Source organism: Notamacropus eugenii, chromosome 1, assembly GCF_028372415.1.
Source record: "Notamacropus eugenii isolate mMacEug1 chromosome 1, mMacEug1.pri_v2, whole genome shotgun sequence".
NCBI lineage: Eukaryota > Metazoa > Chordata > Mammalia > Diprotodontia > Macropodidae > Notamacropus > Notamacropus eugenii.
This window is the reverse complement of record NC_092872.1, coordinates 153,626,905-153,651,018: the sequence shown is the minus strand read 5'-3', so window position 1 is coordinate 153,651,018 and position 24,114 is coordinate 153,626,905. Positions and strand designations below refer to the sequence as shown.

Here is a 24,114-nt window from a genome sequence, read left to right as displayed (position 1 = left end):
GTTACAGACGCTGGAAACCATGGACACAGGAAAACCTTTCCTTCATGCCTTCTTCATCGACCTGGAGGGCTGTATCAAAACACTCAGATACTATGCAGGGTGGGCAGACAAGATACATGGTAGAACTATTCCAGCAGGTAAGCTAGAGTAGGATTGAAAATTCTCTTCTGGGCCAGGCTTCTGAGATAGAATCTCGGCTGTTACTATGAAAAGGAAAACAACATTCAGTTATGATACAGCTTTTCTTCTTGAGAGGCTTTGAAATGACTTTGAGTTAAAAATTATCTGGTTTTCATGTTTTGGGGTTTTTTTAGCTTTTGGACACTGAGTTCCCCTATCTCCCCAGGCTGTAAGGGCAGAGACCTTTCATGGCCTAGGTCCTATTGGAAGCTTTAAATTTAAGGCTCCCTTTTTGACCAGTTCACCCATCTTTAGGTAACCTATTAGGCCCCTGCTCTCCAGCGCTTGCCATATTGGCAATCAATTTAGTGCAGACATATGATTGACTTTAGCCTCCTGCAGCTCAGAACTCCGGAGCCCAAGTGATCCACAAGCCTCAAGCCTCTCACAGCAGCAGGGATTACACGTGTACACCACCATGCTCAGCCAAGGATTACTTTTTATAGTGAGACATATCATACCCTACTAATCAACTCCAGTTGCTTCCTGCTAACTTTTTATAGTCCACATGACTCCTTTTCGGATTTTGCTTAACACTGGAATTATTTTTCCAGGCTAATATGTACATATGTTTCCTCTTCCCTCTCTCATTTCTCTTACAGATGAAAATGTTGTGTGTTTTACCAGGCATGAACCAATAGGTGTATGTGGAGCAATTATTCCTGTGAGTATACTAGCTTCACCGAAGATGTTATGCCTCAAGTTCTTTGAACCAATGTCTGGCAATTTTGCTTTGTTCAAGAGGGATGACACCTATAAAGTACTGAGGAAACTGGAAACTGATGTCTACATATAAATTATTATTGTTGAACTAAAATTAATTGGCCAAAACAAGTCACTCTTAGACTTTCTCTTCTTCAATCAATTCAGCATTTATTGGGCACTGAGGTAGGCAATGGAGACACAAAGAATAAAATACTCTCAAGAAACTGATATTCTGATTTGGAGAAACAATAAGTACATAGAAAAATACATCTGGAATGAGGAAAAGGAGAATTAATGCCAATAAATAAAAGGTAGTTAGGAAGGGCAGGCACTAATAGTTGGGAGAATCAGGAAAAGCTTCATGTAGTTTCTGAGCTGCATGTTGAAGGAAGAGAGGGATTCTGTTGAGCTGAGTAAACTGAATTTCCACCTTGAATTTCCACCAGCATGATTAAACCTAAGTTGGTTTCTTGAAAGGTTGAAAGTTAGACAACAAACTCTAATTTCTTTTCTGGCAGCATGAAAACATTAGCTCTGCTCCAGGGACCAGAATGATTAGGATAGGCTACTGCCTTCAATGGAAATCTATAAAGAGTTTATGAATTAGAGCAAATTCTAATCAATAAAAGGCAACATGGTTTAGAGTCAGCCTTGAAGCTAGGAAGACTTGTGTCCAAGTCACACTTCTAACACATCCTGGCTGTGGGACCTCGGACAAGCACCTAATTTCTTGTTGCTCTTGGTGACCCTAAGTTGCAGAGAAGGTGCCAACCTGCTTTAGAAGGAGGAGTTCTCTATAATTATGAAATCACAGTTCTAGTTCCTATCCTTATCCTTTTCTAATCAATGAGAAAGTGTTCGGTTTCTTGTGTGAAGGTGTGAGACATAGCTTCTTGGAAGGCAGCCATGCTATTGTAGAGCACAGGCCTAAGATTAGGTAGATTTGGAATGGAGGCCCCCTGTCTCCATTACCAAGCCTATTTTCCTTATTTATAAAATAAGAGATGGGATTAAATGATCTCCAAAACCTATTGTGGCTAGTCACAGTATGATTTTCAGCCACCATAGCTTGACATTGTATTAGTTAAAATCGATAGACAGTTTTACATTGAGTAGTAATGGAATCAGAAACACCAGCAGGTTCATTTAAATGTATACTTACATATAAACATGATTTCCCATCTCGTATGAACCACATGTGCTACCTACTAGGAGACCTGTATATAAAATGTCCAGGTGGCTACTATTTCATACATGGTCTTTACAGAGAGATTTCAATATCTACAGCTGACCCTATGTTTTTATTTCCTTTACTACCCCCACCAGGCCTTTCTGTTTTATCTGGATCAATTCTTTGGAGGCCTTACCATCCTTAGCCAGGTCCCTCACATTGGTTTCTGCCCCTGGGGCTGCCATGCTTCCTCACAGATATCAAAATGTTATCTGCCTTATCACAAAGCCCAAGGTATTAATTAGCTAATCTGATAAATTAATCCCTTCTAATGGCATTTTAACCATGACCCCCTGAGGTCAATACCTTTCTTTTGTTGTTTCATCCATTAGTGACTCTAATGGTGGGAATTTTAGGCTGTGGTAAGTGGGTGGAGGAGTAATTTATGAGTAGGCTGGGCCTTGTGATAACTACAAATCATAGCAATCCAGGTGGCCACCTACTCCAACCCTCTCCAGATCTGTTATAGAAAGGTGTTGGTATGCTGATGATTTCTACTTTTGCCTATCTGGGACTTACAGAGCCCTGCTCTAAGGTTGGTCAAATATAACCCTACTTTGGAAAACTCATTTTGATTCTGCTCGGCTGAAACTGCTGTTTCCACAGCTTCCATTGACCTAAATGCCAAATCCATAGGCCTTTTCCCTTGTTGATTTCTCTGTATCATGTACTCTTGACTACCTTATCCTCCTGGATGTGGTCTCTTCTCTGGGTTTTAGAGACATTATTGTCTCTTAGTTCTCCTGCTACCCATCTACTTCTTTTGCTGGACCTTTATCAAATCTTTCCCATATATGTAGGTATATCCCATAGTGTTTTCGTAGGCCCTTTTCTCTATACCCTCTCACCTGGGAAACTCACCAGCATCCATAAGTTCAATGATCATTTCTCTGCAGATGACTCTCAAGTCTTTATATTTAGAAAATGTCTCTTTGTTTAGCTCTAGTCCAACAATGTTTTTTTGTTTACTCATTTTGAACTGAATACCCTGTGGGGATCACCAATTCAACAAATCCAATATAAAATTCATTTTCTTTTTCCCAAACCCTCTTCAGCACTTCCCTACTAGAGGGAGCTAGGTAGTACAATGGTTAGTGGGCAGAATGACAGACTTAGTATCAGGAAGCCCTAAGTTCCAGTTCTGCTTCAGATACTTCATACCTGTATGACTCAATGTCAGTCATGTCACCAAAGGGAAAGGGGTGATGTATAGACCATTTCTCTCCAAAGTCAATATTTCAGCCTTAAGTCCCTCAAACGTAAAATGGAGATAATGATAGAAACCAACAGGGTGGTTGGGTGGATCAAATGATATAACATATGTAGTACTAGGCACCCCTTTCTAGTCTTCTACAATTGTAGCCTTAATGTCCTCCTTGACTCGTCATTCTCACTCACCCCACAGAGTCAAGCAATTGCCAGATCTTATCCTTTCTGTCTTCCATTTCTTACCTCTCTTTTTCTTCACTCCCAAGCTAGTTCAGGTCCTCATCGTTTCTCGCCTAGATCATTGCAATGGCCTCCTAATTGATCTTCCTGCCTCAAGCCTCCTTCCACTCAAAGCTGTCATTCTCTACGTAGCTACCAAAGAGATTTTTCTAAAGCACAAATTGGACCATATTACATCCCTACTCAATGAATTTCAGTGCCTCCTGATTTCTTCTAGGATCCCATATAAACTCTTCTGTTTAGAAGTAATCACTCTTCACAACCTGGCCCCTTTCTCGGTTTTCCACCTTGTTTCATAGTACTTCTTTTCATGTACTCTACAGTCCAACCAATCTTTCCTGCCTGCTGCTCCTCACACTCAATGCTCCATCTCCCACTTCTTTGTATACCTTTTAACTGGCTGTCCCTCGTACCTGGAATGTTCACCCCTTTCACCTCTACCTCATAGAATCCTTGGTTTCCTCCACGAGTTGGCTCAAGAGGTACCTTCTTCATGAGATCTTTCTTGGTTGTTCTAACTGCACCCTAAGATTGTTTTTGTATGTGTTTCTTATGAGCCCATATTGTACATTCTGTCTCTCTCCTCTTAGAATGTAAGTTCCTTGAGGACTCTGACTTTTGTTTTTATATCCCAAATACTTAGCACAGTGTAGGTTCCTAATAAATGTTTTTTGCTTGGTTTGGTTGGCTGGGTGAGAGGGAGGAGAAAAGGAGAGGTATAGAAATTAAGATATAAAATATAAAGATATATAAATATATATTTACATATATATAAATATTATATAAAATATAAAGATATATAAAGATAAGATATAAAATAAAAAGAGAGGATAGAAATTAAATTATTCTGTTCACAGAGGCAACATAGTGTAATGGAAAGAATGCTGAACCTGGAGTTTGTCCTGGATCATAGATCTAGAACTAGGTTTGAGGACAGACTGTGACAATTACTATGTGACCTTAGGCAAGTCATTCTACTTTTCTGAGCCTTAGTTTTCTCAGCTGTAAAATTAAAGATCTGAATGAGATGTTCGCTAATTAAGGTCCGTTCTGGCTCTCTGGCTCTTGGCAATACTTGATTTCTTTCTGTCTCTAAAGGACCTGCATAATCATCTCTGGCATTTCCATCTCTAACATAGGGATTCTTAATTTTTGTGACCCCTCTGGCAGGATGAAAAGTTTATGGATCTCTTCTCAGAAGAACATTTTAAAATATACATTTTACATATAATTACAAAGGAAATCAATTATATTAAAAAACAGTTATCTACTTTAAAAAATCATTGACCTCAGGTTATGAATCCTTGCTCTAGAACTATGTATTCTATGAAGAAAAAAAGAGCTAGATAATAGAACTTTTTAACCCTTTGTAATCTAATAACAATAGCTAGTGTTTGTGTAGCGCTTTAAGGTTGGTGAAACACATTGCCTGTTACCTCATTTGATCTTCACAACAAACCTGTAAGGTAAGTTCTGCTAGACTAAAAGAGGTGAGCGTTTTCATCTTGGGTTGAAAACAGCCACTGTGGCTATTATTAGTCCACCCCAACAATGGCTCCATGATTGTCTAGGCACATAGATGATGGTTTCATTTTCCAAAGGTTCCCCTCCCTCCCACCCACCAATCTTCCTTTTCACTTTGTGTTTCTTTCTTAGCCAGTAGATGTCACCGAAGGGAAAGGGGTGATGTGTAGACCATTTCTCTCCAATGCCAACATCAAGACAATGTCTGCTTTGTTTCAGTGGAACTTCCCATTGATGCTGCTTATTTGGAAGATGGCACCAGCCCTGTGCTGTGGAAATACCATCGTTATTAAACCAGCCGAGCAGACACCCCTAACATCACTTTATCTTGGATCTTTGATCAAAGAGGTAGGATGTCCAAAAGAAAATATTTTGTGTCCTTGACAGCATACCCACTCCTAGGATCTGAGCCATGGAGCAAGATAAAACTGCTCCAATCAAGATTTACCTAACCTACTGTTGCAAACTTATTTCCAGTTGAGTGGGCAGGATATCACTCCCTAGATTTTGCTTGGCAGCTCAGTTTTTTTCCACTGCTCATGGTTGCTGAATTAGAAGAAACTCTATTCCTTCCAGTCAGGCTAATGAGGGCACTTAAGTTTTATTATGGGTTCAACGTAATAATTTGGAACCAAATGTTTTGCTTAGTGAATTTACAAGAGAAAGAATGCTTAGGAAGGTTATCAGAAAAAGAACAGAATATGGAGGAAGTTCATCAGGTTTTGCCCTTGTGGGATGAAAAGCTATCTGGAAGGGGGGTTCTAATGTAACCTAGCTTGTTCTGGCTAAAATCACAATACACAAGAGCAAGCCCAGTAGACCAAAGTCTTGTCTTCAAAAATAATTTATATTCAGTTGAAATAATTTGGGTTTGGGTTTTATTTTATTTTTGTTGGGAGGTAGGGAAAGGGTGAAAGTAGCATAAGAGAGAAGAACACTCACTGGTTTCAGAATAAGGAGACCTGGACTCTAACTGTTCTCACCACCCCTTCCCCTCCATCAACTCCATGACAATGGCAAAGTCACTTTGCTCTGGGCTTAGTTTCCTCACCTATATAATGAGAGTTACAAACGACATTGATTTAGAAGGTCCTTTCCAGCTCAAATAATTTACATAGCTAGGTCTTTCTAGAGGTCATTTCAAGGACAGAGAAGTATGCACATCCTCACAACATATTTTGGGTACTTGCTACTAGCTTTATATTTGTATCAGGAATTGAGAGAAGAGACTAGTTTAGCTTTGTTCTTATAATATGCTTAGCGCAGTGCCTAGCATATACTAGATACTTAACAAATACTTATTTTCTTTCTTGGGCAAGAGGTAGGGAATCTGTCTTTGGTTTTTGCTTTGCTGTTGCACTTGACATGCCTATATTACTGCAAACAGAGTAGGTTAAAATAATCTACAATTTACCACATTCTTACTTGGCCTTGTACTGATGATGTCTGGAGACTTAATTCATGTTGGTTTGGCTTGTACCTTCCAAATCATCAATTCTGTTTTCAGAACTTTTCTGGAGGAAGTAAAGATAACACTTATTATATCTTCCCAAATGTGGTCACCCCTAAGCACATTTATTTCTGTGGCAACATGTTTAATTCATTGGAAAGCAGATCGCTGGCATCACCCTAACATGATATATGGTTTCAGTTGATTATAATCAGGTACCTATCCTTCGTAGAGACACTGTGGGTGAGATTGAGAGAAGGCGTAATCTGTTCATAATACATACTATAACATATATTCTATACATTGAAAAATCCAAAACACTTTATCCAGTGTGATTTTTATTTTCTGTCACAACAGCAAATTCAACACATTTATTAAGTGCCTGTTATATACATGGCACAATGCTAGGATCCTGGACTACTGTGATAGCCTTCTACTTGATTTTCCTGCCTCAAGTTTCTTCCCATTCCAATCCATCCTCCAACATAGTCACCAAAGAGATTTTTCTAAAGTACAGGTCAAACCATGCCATCCCTCTATTCAGTAAACTCCATTGGCCCTCTCTTATCTCTAGGATCAAAATGCCTCTGCTTGGCATTTAAAGCTCTTCACAACCTAGATCCTTCTTCCCTTGCCCCATCTTCTTTCACTTTATTCTCCTCCATGCTCTAGTCTATGGTTTAGTCATACTGGCCTATTTAATTTTCTTCACACATGATGTTCCATCTCCTGAATCTGTGCCTTATACTGGGGTCTCTCTCTCCTCATTTTAAACTCATACGTATACTCTCTGGTTTACTTCAAGACTCACCTCAAATGCTGTTGCTTGTCTGGCACCTTTCCTCATGTCCCATTTAGTTCCTTCCCTCTCATTAGTGATAACCCTCTCAAAGTTATGTGTATATGTATATACACTGCATACATATATGCTGTATATGTATCTTGTGTATACATACATTGTGTGTATGTATACCTTTTATCTCCCCTCTTTAAGTTCCTTGAGGGCAGGAGCTACTTCATTTTTGTCTTTTTATCTCTGCCACTCAGCAGAGTGACTATGCTACGCATTTAGTGTGCATTCATACATCCTTGTTGATTGATGGAAGCAACTAGGTGATTTAGTGAATAGAACTTTGGTCCTGAAATCAGGAAGACCAGTCAGATCTAACTTCAGACACTTACCAGCTACGTGACCCTGCGCAAGTCATTCAACACCTTCTCCCTCAGCTGTAAAATGGGGGTTATTATACTATCCTTGTAAGGGTATTGTGCAGCTCAAATAAGATAATATTCCTAAAGCACTTAACACAATATCTGGTTCATAGTAGGCACTTAATAAATGCTGTTACCTTCCTTTTCTTTGATTGGTTAAGATGTTGTCTTTGACCTCAAGGCATTTGTAATCTAGTTGAAGAAACATGTAAATTACCTCATAGAAGCAGATGAAAAAACTAAAATTCAATTCAAGAAACATTTATTTGGTGTTTATTACGTGCAAGGCATTGTGCTAGGTGCTGGAGATGAAATGCAGAAATGAAATGATCCTGACCCTTAAGGAGTTTCCATTTTACTGAGAGTATATAACATATATGCAGATAAAGCATATCCAAAATAATAAGTCATTTTAAGAGGAAGAAAGCAAGGATTACGGGGCACTAGAAATCAGGAAAGACTTTGTGTAAGAAGTTAGACCTTAAATACGGCAAGGTAAAGCTCTAAGTATCTATTCCTTGTCTGGAGAATAGACATTTAATAAATGAAATTTCATATGATGAACTAGAGAAAAAGTCGTGAGAAACATGAAATTAGGTCCTTCTATAAGCACATGCTTCCAACTCTTCTCGAAGGTTAATTAAGGTAAAGCTAAGGCAACTAGGTTGTGTGCTGGTCCTGCAGCTGGAAAGATCTGAGTTCAAATTCAGCCTCAGATACTCTGTACCAGTCACATAGCTTCTTAGCCTCAGTTTCCTCACCTATAAAATGAAGATAATAATAGCACCTACCTCCCAAAGTTGTTATGAGGTTAAAATGAGATGATAAGCCTTTGCAAATGCCATATAAACTGCATAAAGTGCTAGATAGCACCATATAAATGCTATTTATTATTAAAGTGCTACATAGAAACACCACTAGCTAAGGCTCTTCATACTCAATGGGGCAGTTTGGAAAATGTCATGCACAATGACAAGTTTTTTCCTTTTTTTATAATATCTTTTTAAAAAAATCTAATCCTAGTAGAAGATCTCAAAGTGATTTTGACCCAATTCTAGATGAATAAATATGTAAAACAGAACAGACTTCCATGAATGATATTCAGGGCTCCATGAAAATAGGACAGAGTCCACTTCAGTGGTATATAAGAGTGTAACCTGAGTTTGATGTGCTCCTTTATACATCACAGCTCAAGTGTCAAAAGATGACATGAATTAGACTATGCCTTGCCTGATGGTCTCCTAAAATTTAGTACCTCTTAGCAAGACTACACAAAATACTATAATGCCAGTCAATGTCCTTTGTATCTTTGGGTTAGTCAGTTACCACAGTCCCACCTGAGCTCTTAGGAGTTCTTTTTGTAACGTCATCTTGGTTTCTTTCTAGGTGGGTTTCCCTCCAGGAGTTGTGAACATAGTTCCAGGCTATGGACCAACAGCAGGAGCAGCTATTTCTTCACATCCTAAGATCGACAAAATAGCCTTCACTGGATCAACAGAGGTATGTTTTTCCTTCCTTCCAATATTGGTGTTTGACAAAAAATGTAATAATGAAGGATCTGTATGTTCTAAATGATTGGAAGGCTAGATTATTTTCAATGTTAATGTGAAGATTTTTTAGTATTTAGAAACTTCTTGATGTATCTCCAAGTTAAATACAAAATCTAAAATATATTGTTCATTTAAAAAAATTTTAATATAGTTCAACCAAGAAACTCTTCCTTTATATTTCAATGGAGGTAGCATAGTACAGGGGAAAGGATGCTGGATTTGGAATGAAGGGACCTGAAATTGAATTCCAGCTCTGCCATTGACTAGCTTTATGACATTGGTCAATTCACTTGATCTCTCTGGGCCTCAGTTACCTCGTGAAGATGAGGCTAGGTACATCTAAGGTTCCTTTCCAACTCTAACCCTATGATCCTCTAATTCTCCAGTCTGGATAAGAGAGTAGTGTTATATCTTCCATTATACAAATGGAAACCTGCATTTTTAGATCCTATTTTATCTAGCCTCATTGCTACCATGTCACAAAAACTGTAACAGTCCTCAGTTTCTTCATCAGAACGTTTTTTCCAGATTTTTTTACTTGGGTAGATTTGTTTATGAATGCTTTAATATACTTATTTCAAAGCCACAAAATCACTTCAATTTCTATTTTTAATAACTCTCCATTTGGGGCTAATATGTGATAGTTAAATTCAACAAGCGATTATTAATATTAAGCACATACTGTGTGGAGGACATTATGATAGGAGTGGAGATGGGGGATGGAGATAAGGGCTAGACTTGTGATTTCACTGGAAGAGAGAACTCCCGTGTGAGGGAATTCCCTCTGTCAGTGCAGGTCAGCACCTGTTCTTCAACGTACAATCTTCGTTGCTTAAAGCACTGAGAGATTAAGTGATTTGCCCTAAGTCAAATAGTCAATATGTGTTAGAGGTGGGCTTTGAACACGGGTCTTTCTGGCTTTGAGGCCAGTTCTCTATTTATTATAACACACTGTCTCTTACAGGACTGGAGTTAAAAAGATAAAACATAAAAAAATAGCCCCTACCTTCTAATAGCTTATATTATTATATTTAGGGATTACAAGTGCACATATAAGAAAATTCAAGATAACTTGAGGGCAGAGAGATCAGCTTCGGGGATGAGAAGAGTCTTGTGTAGGAGGTAATACCTGAGCCAAGTCTTGAAGGAAGAGAGAGATTCCAACAGGTGGAGGCAAGAAATAAGGACGTTCCATGATTGGGGGATAGCTTATATAAAGGCATGAAGGTGGGAGATGGAATGCCAAGTTTGAAGAACAGCAAGGAGTCCATTTTGGTTGGAATGTAGAGTGCATGAAGGAGGGTAGTGTGAAAGAAGGCTGGAAAATCAAGCTGGTGCCAGGTTGGAAAGGACTTTAAATATAATTCCACTACTGAGTACTCTTCAGTGTAGGACTAGAATCTCTAACAGAAAGAGTGGTTATGGAGGGAGAGACATGCCGATTTTTTTCCCCAACATACTAGCTGGTGATAATGATGATGATATGCAGATATCATTCTTCTGCTATTTAGTATTTTAAGGTTAAAGGATGAGTTTTTTGGAATTGTTTTATCTCTAGAAACAAGCTTTGGTCTGTGCAATTTGTTTCTTCAATCTTGTGTCACCCTAAGTGCATTCCACTATAAGAATGTACCTTAACACCTTCCTTAAATAATTCACTCATGCAAGCCCTGTTTTTCTTTCACCGCTCTCCTTAGGTAGTGAATATTCTCACCTGAGAACTATTCCAGATCTCATTTGGGCCATGACCTATGGGCATGCTGGTGTTTAAAATGTAGTTATACTGCTCCCAATCATGATACTAGACCTTCTTAACAAAGACAAATGTAAACATGATCCAGTTGTGTGCAAACTTACAACCTTGTATTTTATTTAAGTTTTATGCCTTTCTACTGAAGAAACTGGTTGAGTTAATTACTTCTGTTATATTTAAGAGATCATACCTTACTGCTAAGTGTTATATAACTTGGCAAGCATTTCCTTAGAATGACCTCTTCTAAGATAATTGGTAAACTTCATCTTATGTGTCTGATGCTGGGAATACAAATTCAAAAAATGAAACAGTCCCTATGCTCAAGGATCTTATTTCTTTTCTGAGAGAATAAGATAACCAGCTTCTCTATTCCTAGTTGTTTAGTCTGTATTTTCTATTTAACATGGCAGATTGGAAACCCCTTTTCTTGAAAATATGCTTAAATATAAACAGGATATGAGAGTTGAATAATCTAAGTCATTTATCTTGGACAGGCTTATTGCATGGTTTTTGCCTAAAAAAATCATTCTACAATTTTTTTTTCATGTTCTTGTGTTCAGATGCCTTTATCCTTCACAAATACAACTGTTCCCTCACTTGGTATTCTGAGATCTACTTGTTTCTCTTCAGGCTTTGGGGATTATTTATCCTAAATTTTAACTGTCATTATTAACTAGTCTACTATGATGATCCTTCCAGGGACAAATATTCAAAGCCAGCTCTTTGCATATGTGAAGACATGAGACCACCTGCATGGGTGGGTTTTCTTTAATGCAATCTTTTTATCTGTCTAGGTGAGATTCTCTTCAGGAGCCTTAGACTCAATGAATCTCAGAGTGGAAAAAGTCTTTCAAAGGCCATCTAATCTAACCCATTCCTGAAAAAAAAAATTCCTCTGTAATATATCTAACAAATGGCCATTCAGCATTTACCTGTCAACCTCCCAGTAAAGGGAATCTACCACCTTGGAGGCAGGCCATTTAGCCTTTGGAAAGCTCCAATGCTAGAAATGTCTTCCTTATATCAAGTTTAAATTTTCCCTCTCTACAACTTCCACTATTTCCCCGAGATCTCAGTTCTGCCCTGTGGGGTCAAGCAGTGTAAGTCTACTCATATTTCAGCAAGACAGCCCTTCAAAACCATGACTCATTCCATTTTTGTTATTGTCTTTCAGTTGTTTTCAGTCATGTCCAACTCTAGGTGTGATCCCATTTGGGATTTTCTTGGCAAAGATACTGGAATGGTTAGCTATTTCATTCTCCAGCTTATTTTACAGATGAGGAAACTGAGGCAAACAGAGTTAAATGACTTGCCCAGGGTCACAAAGCTAGTAAATATCTGAGGTTTGATTTGAACCTCAGGAACATGAGTCTTCTGACTCCAGACCCAGCACTCTATCCACTGTACCACCTATTACTCATTCCATTATGCATTACTTTCTTATAGCTTAGTTTTTAATGTAAATAGCAGGGTTGAACCATTAGTTCTGATGAACACTTTATTGGACAGAGAATAAGGTGCTGAGGGAAGAGGGAAAGATAGAACAGATAAGTTTTGATGGAGAGATCAGGGAAAGGTGTTTTGAAAAGTATCCTCAACCTTGGGACAGCACAGGGATGAGTCCCAGACTAGCATGAGTATATAGTACTTACTGTATGCACTTGAGACTTCATCATCTTGGTTGTCCACATTTATACATGTTCTAGCTTGTGTATATCTCTTCTAAAATGCATTGTCCCGAACAGTACACAGCACTACAGATGTGGTCTGACCAGGACAGAATATAGTTAGACTATAATTATAACTAACATCATCCCCATTTTACACATGAGAAAACTGAGACTGATAGAAGTTAAGTGACTAATTCAGTCACATAGCTAGTAGGTTACTGAGGCAAGATTTGAATTCAGGTCTTCCTGACTAATTCCATTTCTGTATACACTTCACTCTCTAATTGAAGCCTACAAACATATTAGCTTTGGGGGGCTGCCATATCACGTGGTTAACTCCTGTTCTTCTTCTAGAACCTCTCATTTCCTCCATTACTCTCTGATAATGCTGAGACTGGTCTAAACTTGTCCTTTTCACTTTCAGGTTGGAAAGCTCATCAAAGAAGCTGCTTCTAAAAGTAATCTAAAAAGAGTAACTTTAGAGCTTGGAGGGAAAAATCCGTGTATTGTTTGCGCTGATGCGGATTGTGAGTATCTTTGGGCCTCCAAAGTCTTTGAGTTTTTCCCAGTGGTATTTTTATCCTCTCTTAAGGAAAGATAGTTGGGTTTTTTTTCTTGTACCTGTTAGGTCAGGTCTGAATTTGAGCATTTCCTAGTTGCAATAATTAACTCTTTAGATCTATTAGATGAACGAAAGTCCCTCAGAGTCTGGATGGTAAGCTAAGCCTCATCCCCAATTGACTTTCTACAACTGTTAGATAAACTGTATGACAGCCATGATGGTGATAACTCGCTTATACAGCATTTTATGGTTTATAAAAAGCCACCTTCCTGATCCTCCCCTGACAACTTAGCGAGGTTAGTGGGGCAAGTAGTGCAGATGAGGAAGCAAATGAGAGTGTCTTGCTTGTGGTCACACAGCTACTTACATGTATGAAGCAAGATTTGAACCAAGGCCAGCACCCTCTACTTTGTCACCTTAGTTCCATCAGAGAGGTCTGTTTGTCCAGCACCACACTCCCAAACGCTAAAGAAGAATGCCCCATTGGCAGCAACTCAACAACATATCAGAGCTGGAGCCAAAAAGGGAAAATAGAAAGGCACCATGGAACTTTTTCAATTCTTTGTAAGGTTAACAGAGTTTCCTTGGCCTGCGTAGGGTGGTTTTAGGAGAAGGGGAAGACCATCAGCCTCCCAGAACCTACTCCTTATGTTCACTGATGCCAGAAATTACTTTACCGGGGGATAAAGGCTTTCATTCCATGATTAGAGATAAGGTTTGAAATGCAAATACCCTTGGGAGAGTTATCACACTGACTTCTGACTCAATGTTGTGTAACTGGCTGATATCAGATCCTTTTCAGAGAGTGGATTTTGGTACAAGGAAGGACACTTGGTAAGTAAGGGGAAGGAGGCACCACTGGAGAGAGGAGAAGGGTACAGAAGGGGGAAACTGGGAGGAGTGGAGATGAATTTTGCCTGGATCAACCCTGGGTCTTATAATAGCAGCCATTGTTGCTGATGTTTTTATATCCACCTGGGGCAGCCCTCAACTCTTTCATTTACCTGTAGCTCAAAACTTGGAGTATAGAAATGAAAGTCAATAGGAATCTTGCTTCGATGTCATAAGTCTCAGTTTTTCCTTTTTCTACTAAACTTAACATACAGGGCTTTTTTTTTTCCCCTGGTTGGGGAGGGGAAAGTAGTCATAAACATGCTGGTTATCTGTGTTAGACTTTTGTCTGTGAAATTCCATATAATTAATTCTTGACATAATTGGAATCTCAGGCATGATATAAACTAAAAAATATCAGAGTAGACTAACTTCCTCTTCTCTTCCATCCCCCACCCCTACCCCAGCTTCTCTCAATAGCACAGAAGAGGAATTCATGACGTTAGAAGGGGGGCATTTCAGTTTGGCTTAGGGGCCTGCAGAAGAGTGGTGAGAGGCTCCTAAAGGCAGCTCTGGAGCTGTGTTGCCCGGTGGAAAGTTTCTGAACTTCGTTTTTCAAGTTAGAGAGGGCTGACTCTGTACTTCTGACTAGAGAGGAAGTAAGCCCTCGCAACATCTGGTCCCATTTCTCCATTAGGAAATCAGGAAATTATCTGTGCCACTTTCTTTGGCATTTTACCGTTGAAGACTTTGCTAAGCAAAGTAACTGTGTTTTAAAACAAAGATTAAGGGGAACATTTATTTAAGCCGTTTTTAGCTACATTAGAAGTATCAGATTACATACAAATAATATGCCATTTCTCATAATTATGTACTAAAGTGAGTCCTCTAAAGATCTCTCCTATATAGTTCAATATAACAACCATTGCCTAAAGCATAGAGAGCAGTTTTCTGTCTTTTAATTAGATCCAGTGCTTAGATTAAACATAGCTGCTGCTCTCATGGAGCTTATAGTTGAAGCAGCAGTTTGCTAGTGGTTGCTCCTAGCTCACTGGATCACAGATTCTCTTTCTTTCTCCTTCTTTCCCCCTCCCTCTTCCTCCTTCTCTGTCTCACATTATTTTTCTGGGCTTTTTTTTTTAGTGGATTTGGCAGTAGAGTGTGCCCATCGGGGAGTGTTCTTTAACCAAGGCCAGTGCTGCACAGCTGCTTCCCGAGTGTTTGTGGAAGAACAGATCTACCCTGAATTTGTCAAGCGGAGCGTGGAGTATGCCAAGAAGAGACTCGTTGGAGACCCATTTGATGTCAAGACTGAACAAGGGCCACAGGTACTTTTATGTATATATTTCAGTCTGCTTTCTTTTTCAATGGGTGAGGACTACTCAGAAGAGAGTACTTGACAAGGAGGCTCTGATTTTTATCAAAAATCTAGTTGCCTACGTTGTCTACACAAGAAGTTTTTAACTGAAGGCTTATGGACATGGTTTAAAATATACACACATACACACACCTACATGTGTGTGTGTATATATATGTATGTATAAAATTGTATTTCAGTATGCTTGGTTTCCTTTGTAACCCTGGGCATTTTATTTAATGCATTTAAAAACATTATCCTCATAAGAGATTCATCAGCCTCACTAATCTGCACAAATGATCCGTTGCACAAAAACAGAAGAAGAACCCTTGGTCTACAATTGGATTTTGAGAATAGTTTCATTTACATCACAGAGTGTAGATGGAAAAGGGATCCTTACAGTGCCCTTATGTCGCTTGACTAATAGCTTCTCCAAACTCTCTCCTTTTTGAGACACTTTCTGTTTTCCAGATTCATATGGGGGAACACCTTGACTACTAGATGCTTCTTTGTCTTTAATGTATCCTAGTGTGTTTGATTGTCACCAACTGAAAAGGTCTGGTAATCTTTTTTTTTTTTTGAAAGAAGAACTTGCCCCTTCTCACATAGGTCTTCTGCAGGAGGTAGCAGCAGCCAATCCAAGACAGGGAATGTCACCAGGGAGCAGAAAGTAATTTTTAAGTCATGATGAATTGCCAGGGTGCAGAGTAAATTTGTAAAACTATATGTTCAGCGTCTGAAGGCTTTCTCATTGTTCTGAATTTCCCTGATGAGCAGGAAGACTTGTTAGTGAACATGTTTCTGAAGGCTTTATTTACAGGGTGAGAAAAGGAGCTAACTACTACATATAATAAGCCCTTCCATGGTCTGTATCCTGTCTCACCTTCTTGCTATTATAAAGCAGAGGAGATGGATAAATATTTAAGAGATACAAGACTGGCCATTCCATATGCATTATTGAGATGGAACTGACCTTCCCAACAACAGCCTGATTTGTCTTCTGTTTAGCCTCCAACTACCAGCTGGGGAGTGACAAATCATAGGCAAATGTTTATTGGAAGTAGGCCATGTCCAAACAAAAATGAGGATTCACCAACCTACAAACAGTTCTGTGGAACTTCTCTGACAACATTTAAAAGTCCAAGCTCAGAATCTCCTAAGTGATCCCTCAAGTCTAGGACTGAGGTTATAAGAGCAGATGAGCACTTTACAAACATTATCTCTTTTACCTTCACAAGAACCCTGTAAGGTAGGTGCAATTATTGTCCCATTTTACAGCTGTGGAAACTGGGACAGACGGAGGTCAAGTCATTTGCCCATAGTCACACAGCTAAGTATCTGAGGTAGGATTTAAACTCGGGTCTCCATGACTTCAAGTCTAGTATTCTATCCTCTGTGCCACCTCGCTGCCTATGAAAATAATAATCTATTCTCAGAATCTTAAAATTGAAAGAAATCATGTAGGCCTAACTGAAAAATCCTTTCTACAGGATTCCTCCAAAGGGGTGATCCAGTCCTTATTTGAAGACTGAAAGTGAGGGGGTACCCACTGTTTCTTAAAGCAGCTCGTTCCTCTTTCAAATAACTCTATCCCTCAGTCAATGAACATTTTTAAACACCTGCTATGTGTCAGGCACCGTACTAAGTATTGGGTGTGCATGTGCATGGGTGCGTGTGTATGTATGTATGTATACTTTTTTTAAAGAGAGGTACCAGGTGATTTTAAGGGAAAGACTGGCAGCTGAAAGATTAGGAGAGGCTTCATGTAGTCTATGTTTGAGTTGAGTCTTGAAGGAAGTTAAGGATTCTCAGGGGCATTGGGAAGAAGGAAGTGCATTTCAGGCATTGGGGACAACCAGGGCAAAGGACTAAAGATGAAAAACAAGGTACTATATTTAATAGCCTAATTATAAGATCAAAGAGACTCACAATTAGAAGGAACCTTAGAGGCCAGCTAGGGCAGTGCACACCTGAAGAAGAGACCTCTTTGGAATAAAACTAAAGCCTAACAAGTCCTTATCCCATCCCTGTTTGAAGAATTCCAGTGGGGAAAAACTACTACCTCTTGAGGCAGCTCATTCCACTTTGTGACAGCTCAAATTACTAGGACGTTTTCCTTTGTATCCAGCCTAAATTTGGTTCTATGTGACTTCTACCTCCTTATCCCTGGTTTTACTCTGGGACCAAGCAGAGTTAATCTAATCTCTTTTCCATATGTTGTTTGAGCTGTCTCTGACTCTTTGTGACCCCATTGGGGGTTTTCTTGGCAAAGATACTGGAGTGGATTGCTATTTCCTTCTACAGCTCACTTTACAGATGAGGAAACTGAGGCAAACAGAGTTAAGTGACTTGCTCAGGGTCACATAGCTAGTAAGTGAGGCCAGATTTGAATTCTGAAAGATGTTTTTCCTGACTCCAGGTCTGGCACCCTATTCACTGCGCCACCTAGCTGCTCTTTTTCAATATGACAGCCCTTCAAATACTTAGAATTAATATGCCTCTTTCTTTCAGGCTAAATGTTCAATTCAATTATGTCCAAAATTAATTAAATATGTATTGCATACAAGGGCTGTTCTATGTTCTGATGAAAAAAATAGTACCTGTCCTCAAGGATCTTATCTTCTATTGAGGACACTGCATATATGTGTATACACACTGTATATGGATGTGTATATGTATATATATATATATATATATATGTATATATGTACACATAAATATAAGGTCCTTATAAAATATTTTCTAAGAAGTAGAAAGTGCTAATAATGGGAGATCAATAAAAGTCTCATTTTGAAGGAAGGAAAGTATTCTTTGAGGTGGAAGTGAAAAGGAGTATATTCCAGAGATGCAAAAGGAAGGAAGCAGGAAATAGTGAGTATCTAGAAGCCCCATTTGATGGGGATGCAGATTATGTGAGGGAGAGTAATGAGAAATAATATTAGAAAGGTAGATGGGAGCCAATTGATAAGGAGTTTTAAATGCTAGGCTGGGGGCTTTGTAATTTATGCCAGTGGCCATAGGGAACTACTGTAATTTTGGAGGTAGGTAGGTGATACGGTCAGAGCTGTGTTTTAGGATTATCCATCTGGAAGCAATGTGAAATCTTGATTGGAGAGAGAAGAACTGGAGTTAGGGAACCCAATAGGGAACTCAGGCAAAATATGATATGAGTTTGAATCATAGTGGTGTCAAGGGAGAAAGGGAGATGCATCCTAGAGGCATTGTGGTAAGATCTGGCAACTGGTTGGATATGTGAGGTGAGCAAGAGTGAGGATGACACCAAGGTCAGAACTCAGACAACAGAAAATATGGTAGTGCTCTTGAAAGAAATGGGGAAATTTATGTTTGGATGGAAAGATAATGTATTTTGTAGATCTATTATTTTATAATCCAATGATCTATCATGTGAATTTTGTGTCCCCTTCAGCACCTAACCCAAATGCTTAGCAAATACTAGGCATTTAGCAAATGTTTGTTGAATGAATAAATGAAGACCTAGTAGTCATTTTAAGCAGTTCCCACAGACATACATCCTTTTGGCTAAAGGGATGTAAAGGAAGTCTTTGAAAAGAGGAATATTAAAAAAAGAGAAGAGAAATATTGTTATTTGTTTGTGCTCTCAGCACCAGTCCCTTGCCCCTAAAAGGATTGTAGCATTATTACTAGACAGCTCTTGTGGGCCAGGATTACCATGTACAGCCTATATTCATTCATCCCCAGTTGTTTCCACAAGGATGGCCCCTATGAAGCACAGCTGTTAGTAACCTATAGGACATCAAATGAGTTGCAGGAGTTTAATTTTCAAATGAGATGAAAACATAACCGCAAGAGATTACTGAGTATACTACCACATTAAGGATAATCAAGCTTCCTGAAGAAAGATGTGAAGTAATCCCTTGTGCTAAGAAAAGTCTTATACCTGATTATGATTTAAAATTCTTTCCAACATATTTGGTCTTTTGGTGTGAGGAAGATGACAGAAATCCTTGATCTAATTGTGTCTTTTGGAAGACCAAAGCCAAAAAAGTTAGTATTGATTTCATGAGCCCTTCTAATGGTGTTGCTAAACTCAGTTTTTCAAAGCTCACTTAAATAGTCCAACCCAAGAATATTATTCTAGGAGACTGCTGGATTTTTTCCCTCATGTGTCTTTTCATCTATGGTAATGAGATTTTGCTTTGTAAGAAGTTCCAGCTGTCTAAATATTCCAGACTCAGTAATGTAAAGAGGCTAACTGATCTAGTCTGCTGTCCACCAGAGGCAGAGCACTCACTCAGATTCTTAAAAATTATTCAACTTTATTTGGCAACTAAGCAACAAGGCAGATAAACAATATGCAAGCCACCTGGCCTGTCTGGGATCCAGCACACTTCCCATCTTGAGCTGATAGTGGCCTTTTCATCTAATACCTTAGGGTCTCATGTTTTTTTTGTACTGTTTCCTACAGCATTTAACTTAAGTTGAAATTTACCAGAGAGCTATCTGACTTGAAACAATAGACTTATCCACTATTAAGAGGAGACTTTATTTTTGGTGTGTAGGATGTCCATTAAAAGCATACTATCTGAAAAATAGGTGGATTTTACTGTGGTGAATTAGGTAGATAGTCGAAATCACATACATCACTTGTATTTTTTTTTTCAACTATGTGCTAGTTGCTGGGAGAAATAAACTATTAAATAAGACAAGGTTCTTGCCTTCATGAGACTCACTAGCTAGTAAGGAAAGACCAAAATGCAAAAACAATTCTCATACAAAATTATATATGCAATAAATGCATATGAAAAGTGCAAGCCAAGTACTGTGAATCATGGGGAGGATGGGAAGAGGGTGTAGGGAAGGACCCAGGACACAGGGATGAGGAAAAGCAAGGGATCCAAATGGAGGACTGTATGTCATTGCTGGCATAGATCTTTAGCAAAGGCAAGGGATGCTGGAAGTGTAGGTGGGGCTGGGTACAGAGTAATCAAACTGACTGCATCATGGCCTTAGATTCAGATGAGACTGAACTTATAAAATATTCCAAATTGTAAGGGCTCTGAAGATATCACTTACATTTAGCAAGAACTAATTTTTGATAATGTCATCAACAACCTTTGGAAACTACTGAACTTCAAGAGAATGTAGTGGAAAATAACAACAGGTGATATTTTTAAAAATCATTATGGATGGCAGAACATGCAACGTGAATTATAAGATTTTATCTTCACAACAACTCTGTACAAAGGAGTGATCTAGTTATAGTCCTCACTTCACAGCGGAGGAGACTGAGGTACAAGGGATTCAGTGATTTCCAAAGGCTACATGGGCTATTAAGTGGAGATCAAGGATTCACTCTGTCTTCTGATTCCAAACTTAACCTCTTTTGTCTAAAACATGAATCATACTTATTTTGTCCTGAGACTGGGACTGGAATGCAAATAGAAAACCTATTCAACTAGAGATTAATAGTGAATCTGTTTTTAATGAGGCTATCTATGAAGACTGAGAGCTTTGGGCATATGCCCCCAATTATTGGCTCATATGCTCTCCTGTGGTAGAAAGAAATGAATGCAGATAGGCTAGTGGGTTTGCTTTGTATTTTTCATTTTTAATGTATTTCAAGTCAAACTCGTTAGTTACTCTGTCTAAAATCATAAAGTATCAGTACTAACAAATACATACTAAAGCTGTGTCTACAAAGCCCAAGTGAAGAGGAAGAGTGAGCCATTTTCAATAAAATTCAATGCGAGTCTTTGATCAATGACTGTCCAAAAGCTGGATAATTCAATTGCAAATTCCCCAGAATGATTACAATATTGCTCTCTTCTCTATGTCAGTTTGTCCACATGTGCAAGATGTGAATGAATGAAATGCATTTATTGTTTACCATATGCCATGCACTATGCTAAGTACAAATACAAAGTCAAATAATCTCTTTTTTCATAGCTGGCTTGCTTTCTGGGGGAGGGAGGTGGAGAGTAGAGGGTGGGCAAGGAAGGTTTTGGTAAATCACAAGGCCTGGTTGGTAAGGGCAGCCACAGAGCCATTGAATGTCATAGCTTTTCCAAAAGTACTAGCAGTAGTCTTTGATTATTGCTTCTACCTCTTTAAGTGGAAAGTAGAGCCTCAGGAATAATAAGACCTATTGTAATCATATTTTTTCCACAGAAACTAGAAAGTGCAGTGAAGTGAGAGGGTAGAAGTTTGAATGAGATTTGAAATACAGCCTGAATTTGTGATAGTCTATAAGTCAATATTATTTATTCTGTCCATACATGTATAGTATATGCCTATATAATACTATACATGTTGTCCATCTTGAAGAGGACCAAAGCAACATCATTGTGTTGGTGTCAAAGTACAGTGCATCCCACAGTTCCATGATGGCATGCTTGTAAGATTCTGGAAAATGGAAGATGCTCTCCAGCTTTCCCAGTCACCAGGGGAGTGAAACAGGGCTGTGTGCCTGCTCCCATGATTTTTAGCATGATGTTTTCAGGAATGTTGCCAGACACCTTCAAGGATGTCAAAAATGGCATTAAAGTCAGCTACTGCACTGATGGTAAATTATTTAACTTCAAAAGGCTACAAACCAAGACTAAAATGGAGGGAGAGTTGGTGTATGACTTTTTGTTTGCAAATAATTGTGTACTCAGTGCAACCTCTGAGGCTGAGATGCAGAGTGTGGACCAATTCTCTGCCACTTGAATTCATTTTGGCCTGACAATCAACAGAGGTTCCTCACAATCCAGCCTGCACCATCCATATGTAGAACCATTAGTTACAGAAAATGGAGAAATTTTGAATGTTGTGAATAAGTTCACTGACTTTGGCAATGCATTTTAAGGCATGTACACATAAATGAGCTTGATGTATGCATTGCCAGAGCTAGCTTAGTGTTTGGGAGGCTCCAAAAGAAATGTGGGAGTGGAGAGGTGTTAGACTGCCTGCCAAACTGAAGGTCTACAGAACCATTATGCTGACCTCATTGTTGCATGCCTATGAAACATGGAGAGTATACCAGCACCATGCCAGGAAACTGAATCAATTCCATTTGAATTGTCTTTGGAAGATTCTGGCAAGATAAGATACTAGACACTGAGGTTCTTTCTTGAGCTAAACTGCCAGGCATTTAAATTCTACTGCAGAGAGTGCAACTCCAGTGGGCTGGCCACATTGTTCAAATGCCAAATATATAGTTGCCTAAAAGACTTTTTTACAGAGAACTCACAAAAGGCAAGTGGAGGTCACAAGTGATACAAGGACACTCTCAAGATCTCTCGGAAAAACTTTGGAATCAATTGTAAGACATAGGAGACACTGGCATAGTACTACCCAGCATGACATGCCCACATCAAAAACATCCCTGTGTTCTATGAGCAAAGCAGAATTTCAGTAGCTCATAAGAAATATGAGATGCACAAATTTAGAGGTATCTCCACTCCAAATGTTCATATGGACCATTGGTGTCCAACCTGGGGGTAGAACCTTCTGAACATGTATTGGTCTGATCAGCCGCAGTCAAACATGCTGTGCCTTGAGCTCGACATAGTGATGTCCTTCTTGAGCATAAAGAATAACAACCAACTATCTATCTATCTGCCTACCTATCTACCTATCTATCTATCTCTATATACGCACACACACAAACAAACAATGGGCTATGTGTGCTTGTGCTGGCTCATTTCATCAATCATGATAGCATAGCCTCTTGGTTCCAAAACTAAGTTGATTAAGCTACCTAGGACAGGTGTTGGAAAGCCCAGTAGCATGGCAAATGGCAAGGATATAATCAGGGTAGTTGGTCTCCTGGAATGTGAAGCATGATCTGCAAAGACCAAAACCTTTATTTAGAAAATAGGACCCAGGTATAGTCTGTGTGAAAGCCAGGCAGCCAGCACCCACATCTGAGAGTATCATGAGTTCTGATTCCATTTCTAGCATGGTTTCACTGAACAATCTTGAGGAAGGGACTCAAATTTATTAGTAGATCGCAAACTATGGGGTTGAATTTGAGGATGTCTAAGAGCTCTTCTAACTCCAAAGCTTATGAATAAAAATTACTTGGATGCTGGAGCCAGGGTGGTCTATTTCTTTGCATTCATTTCTTTTCTCCCACGTCTAACACAGTGCTGTGCCCATAATAGATGCTTAATAAATCCTTGCTGAAATAATTAGCAAATGATTCAGTTTCTTACTTTGCAAAAGTGTAATGATATCCTTGCTTTTGCAGAAATGTTTAGAGGCATGACAACTGCTCATTTTGAAGGTCTGAACCATTACCAAGACCATTAGATTCATGCTGGTCTTGGAGTGAAGCCTGGATTCTATCCTAATTACCTCTTCTCTGTGTTTTATAGATTGATCAAAAGCAATTTGACAAAATTCTGGACCTGATAGAGAGTGGAAAGAAAGAAGGTGCAAAATTGGAATATGGGGGCTCAGCTATGGAAGATAGGGGGCTATTCATAAAACCTACAGTGTTTTCAGAAGTTACAGACAACATGCGGATTGCCAAAGAAGAGGTGGGTTATCTTGAATGTTAATAGGAAAACAGAAATAGTGTTCTGGTGGCTCAATGGACTTAGAGGTTTGGGTCTATTAAATTGCATGAACTCTGGGAACATGTCTCTTGAGTTCAAAGGGCCTCAGGGATAA

The 24,114-nt window shown here is 39.0% G+C and overlaps 1 protein-coding gene across 1 annotated transcript in view; it reads left to right on the top strand.

Annotated features, from left to right (window-relative positions):
* Positions 1–24,114, top strand: part of ALDH1A3 (aldehyde dehydrogenase 1 family member A3) — a 48,066-nt gene that overhangs the window by 16,198 nt on the left and 7,754 nt on the right. Inside the window, exons 4-10 of the mRNA XM_072616935.1 lie at positions 8–137; positions 783–844; positions 5,309–5,437; positions 9,138–9,251; positions 13,149–13,251; positions 15,261–15,445; positions 23,817–23,981. Of these exons, the coding sequence (XP_072473036.1) occupies positions 8–137; positions 783–844; positions 5,309–5,437; positions 9,138–9,251; positions 13,149–13,251; positions 15,261–15,445; positions 23,817–23,981 (888 nt within the window). The remainder of the gene's footprint in view (positions 1–7; positions 138–782; positions 845–5,308; positions 5,438–9,137; positions 9,252–13,148; positions 13,252–15,260; positions 15,446–23,816; positions 23,982–24,114) is intronic.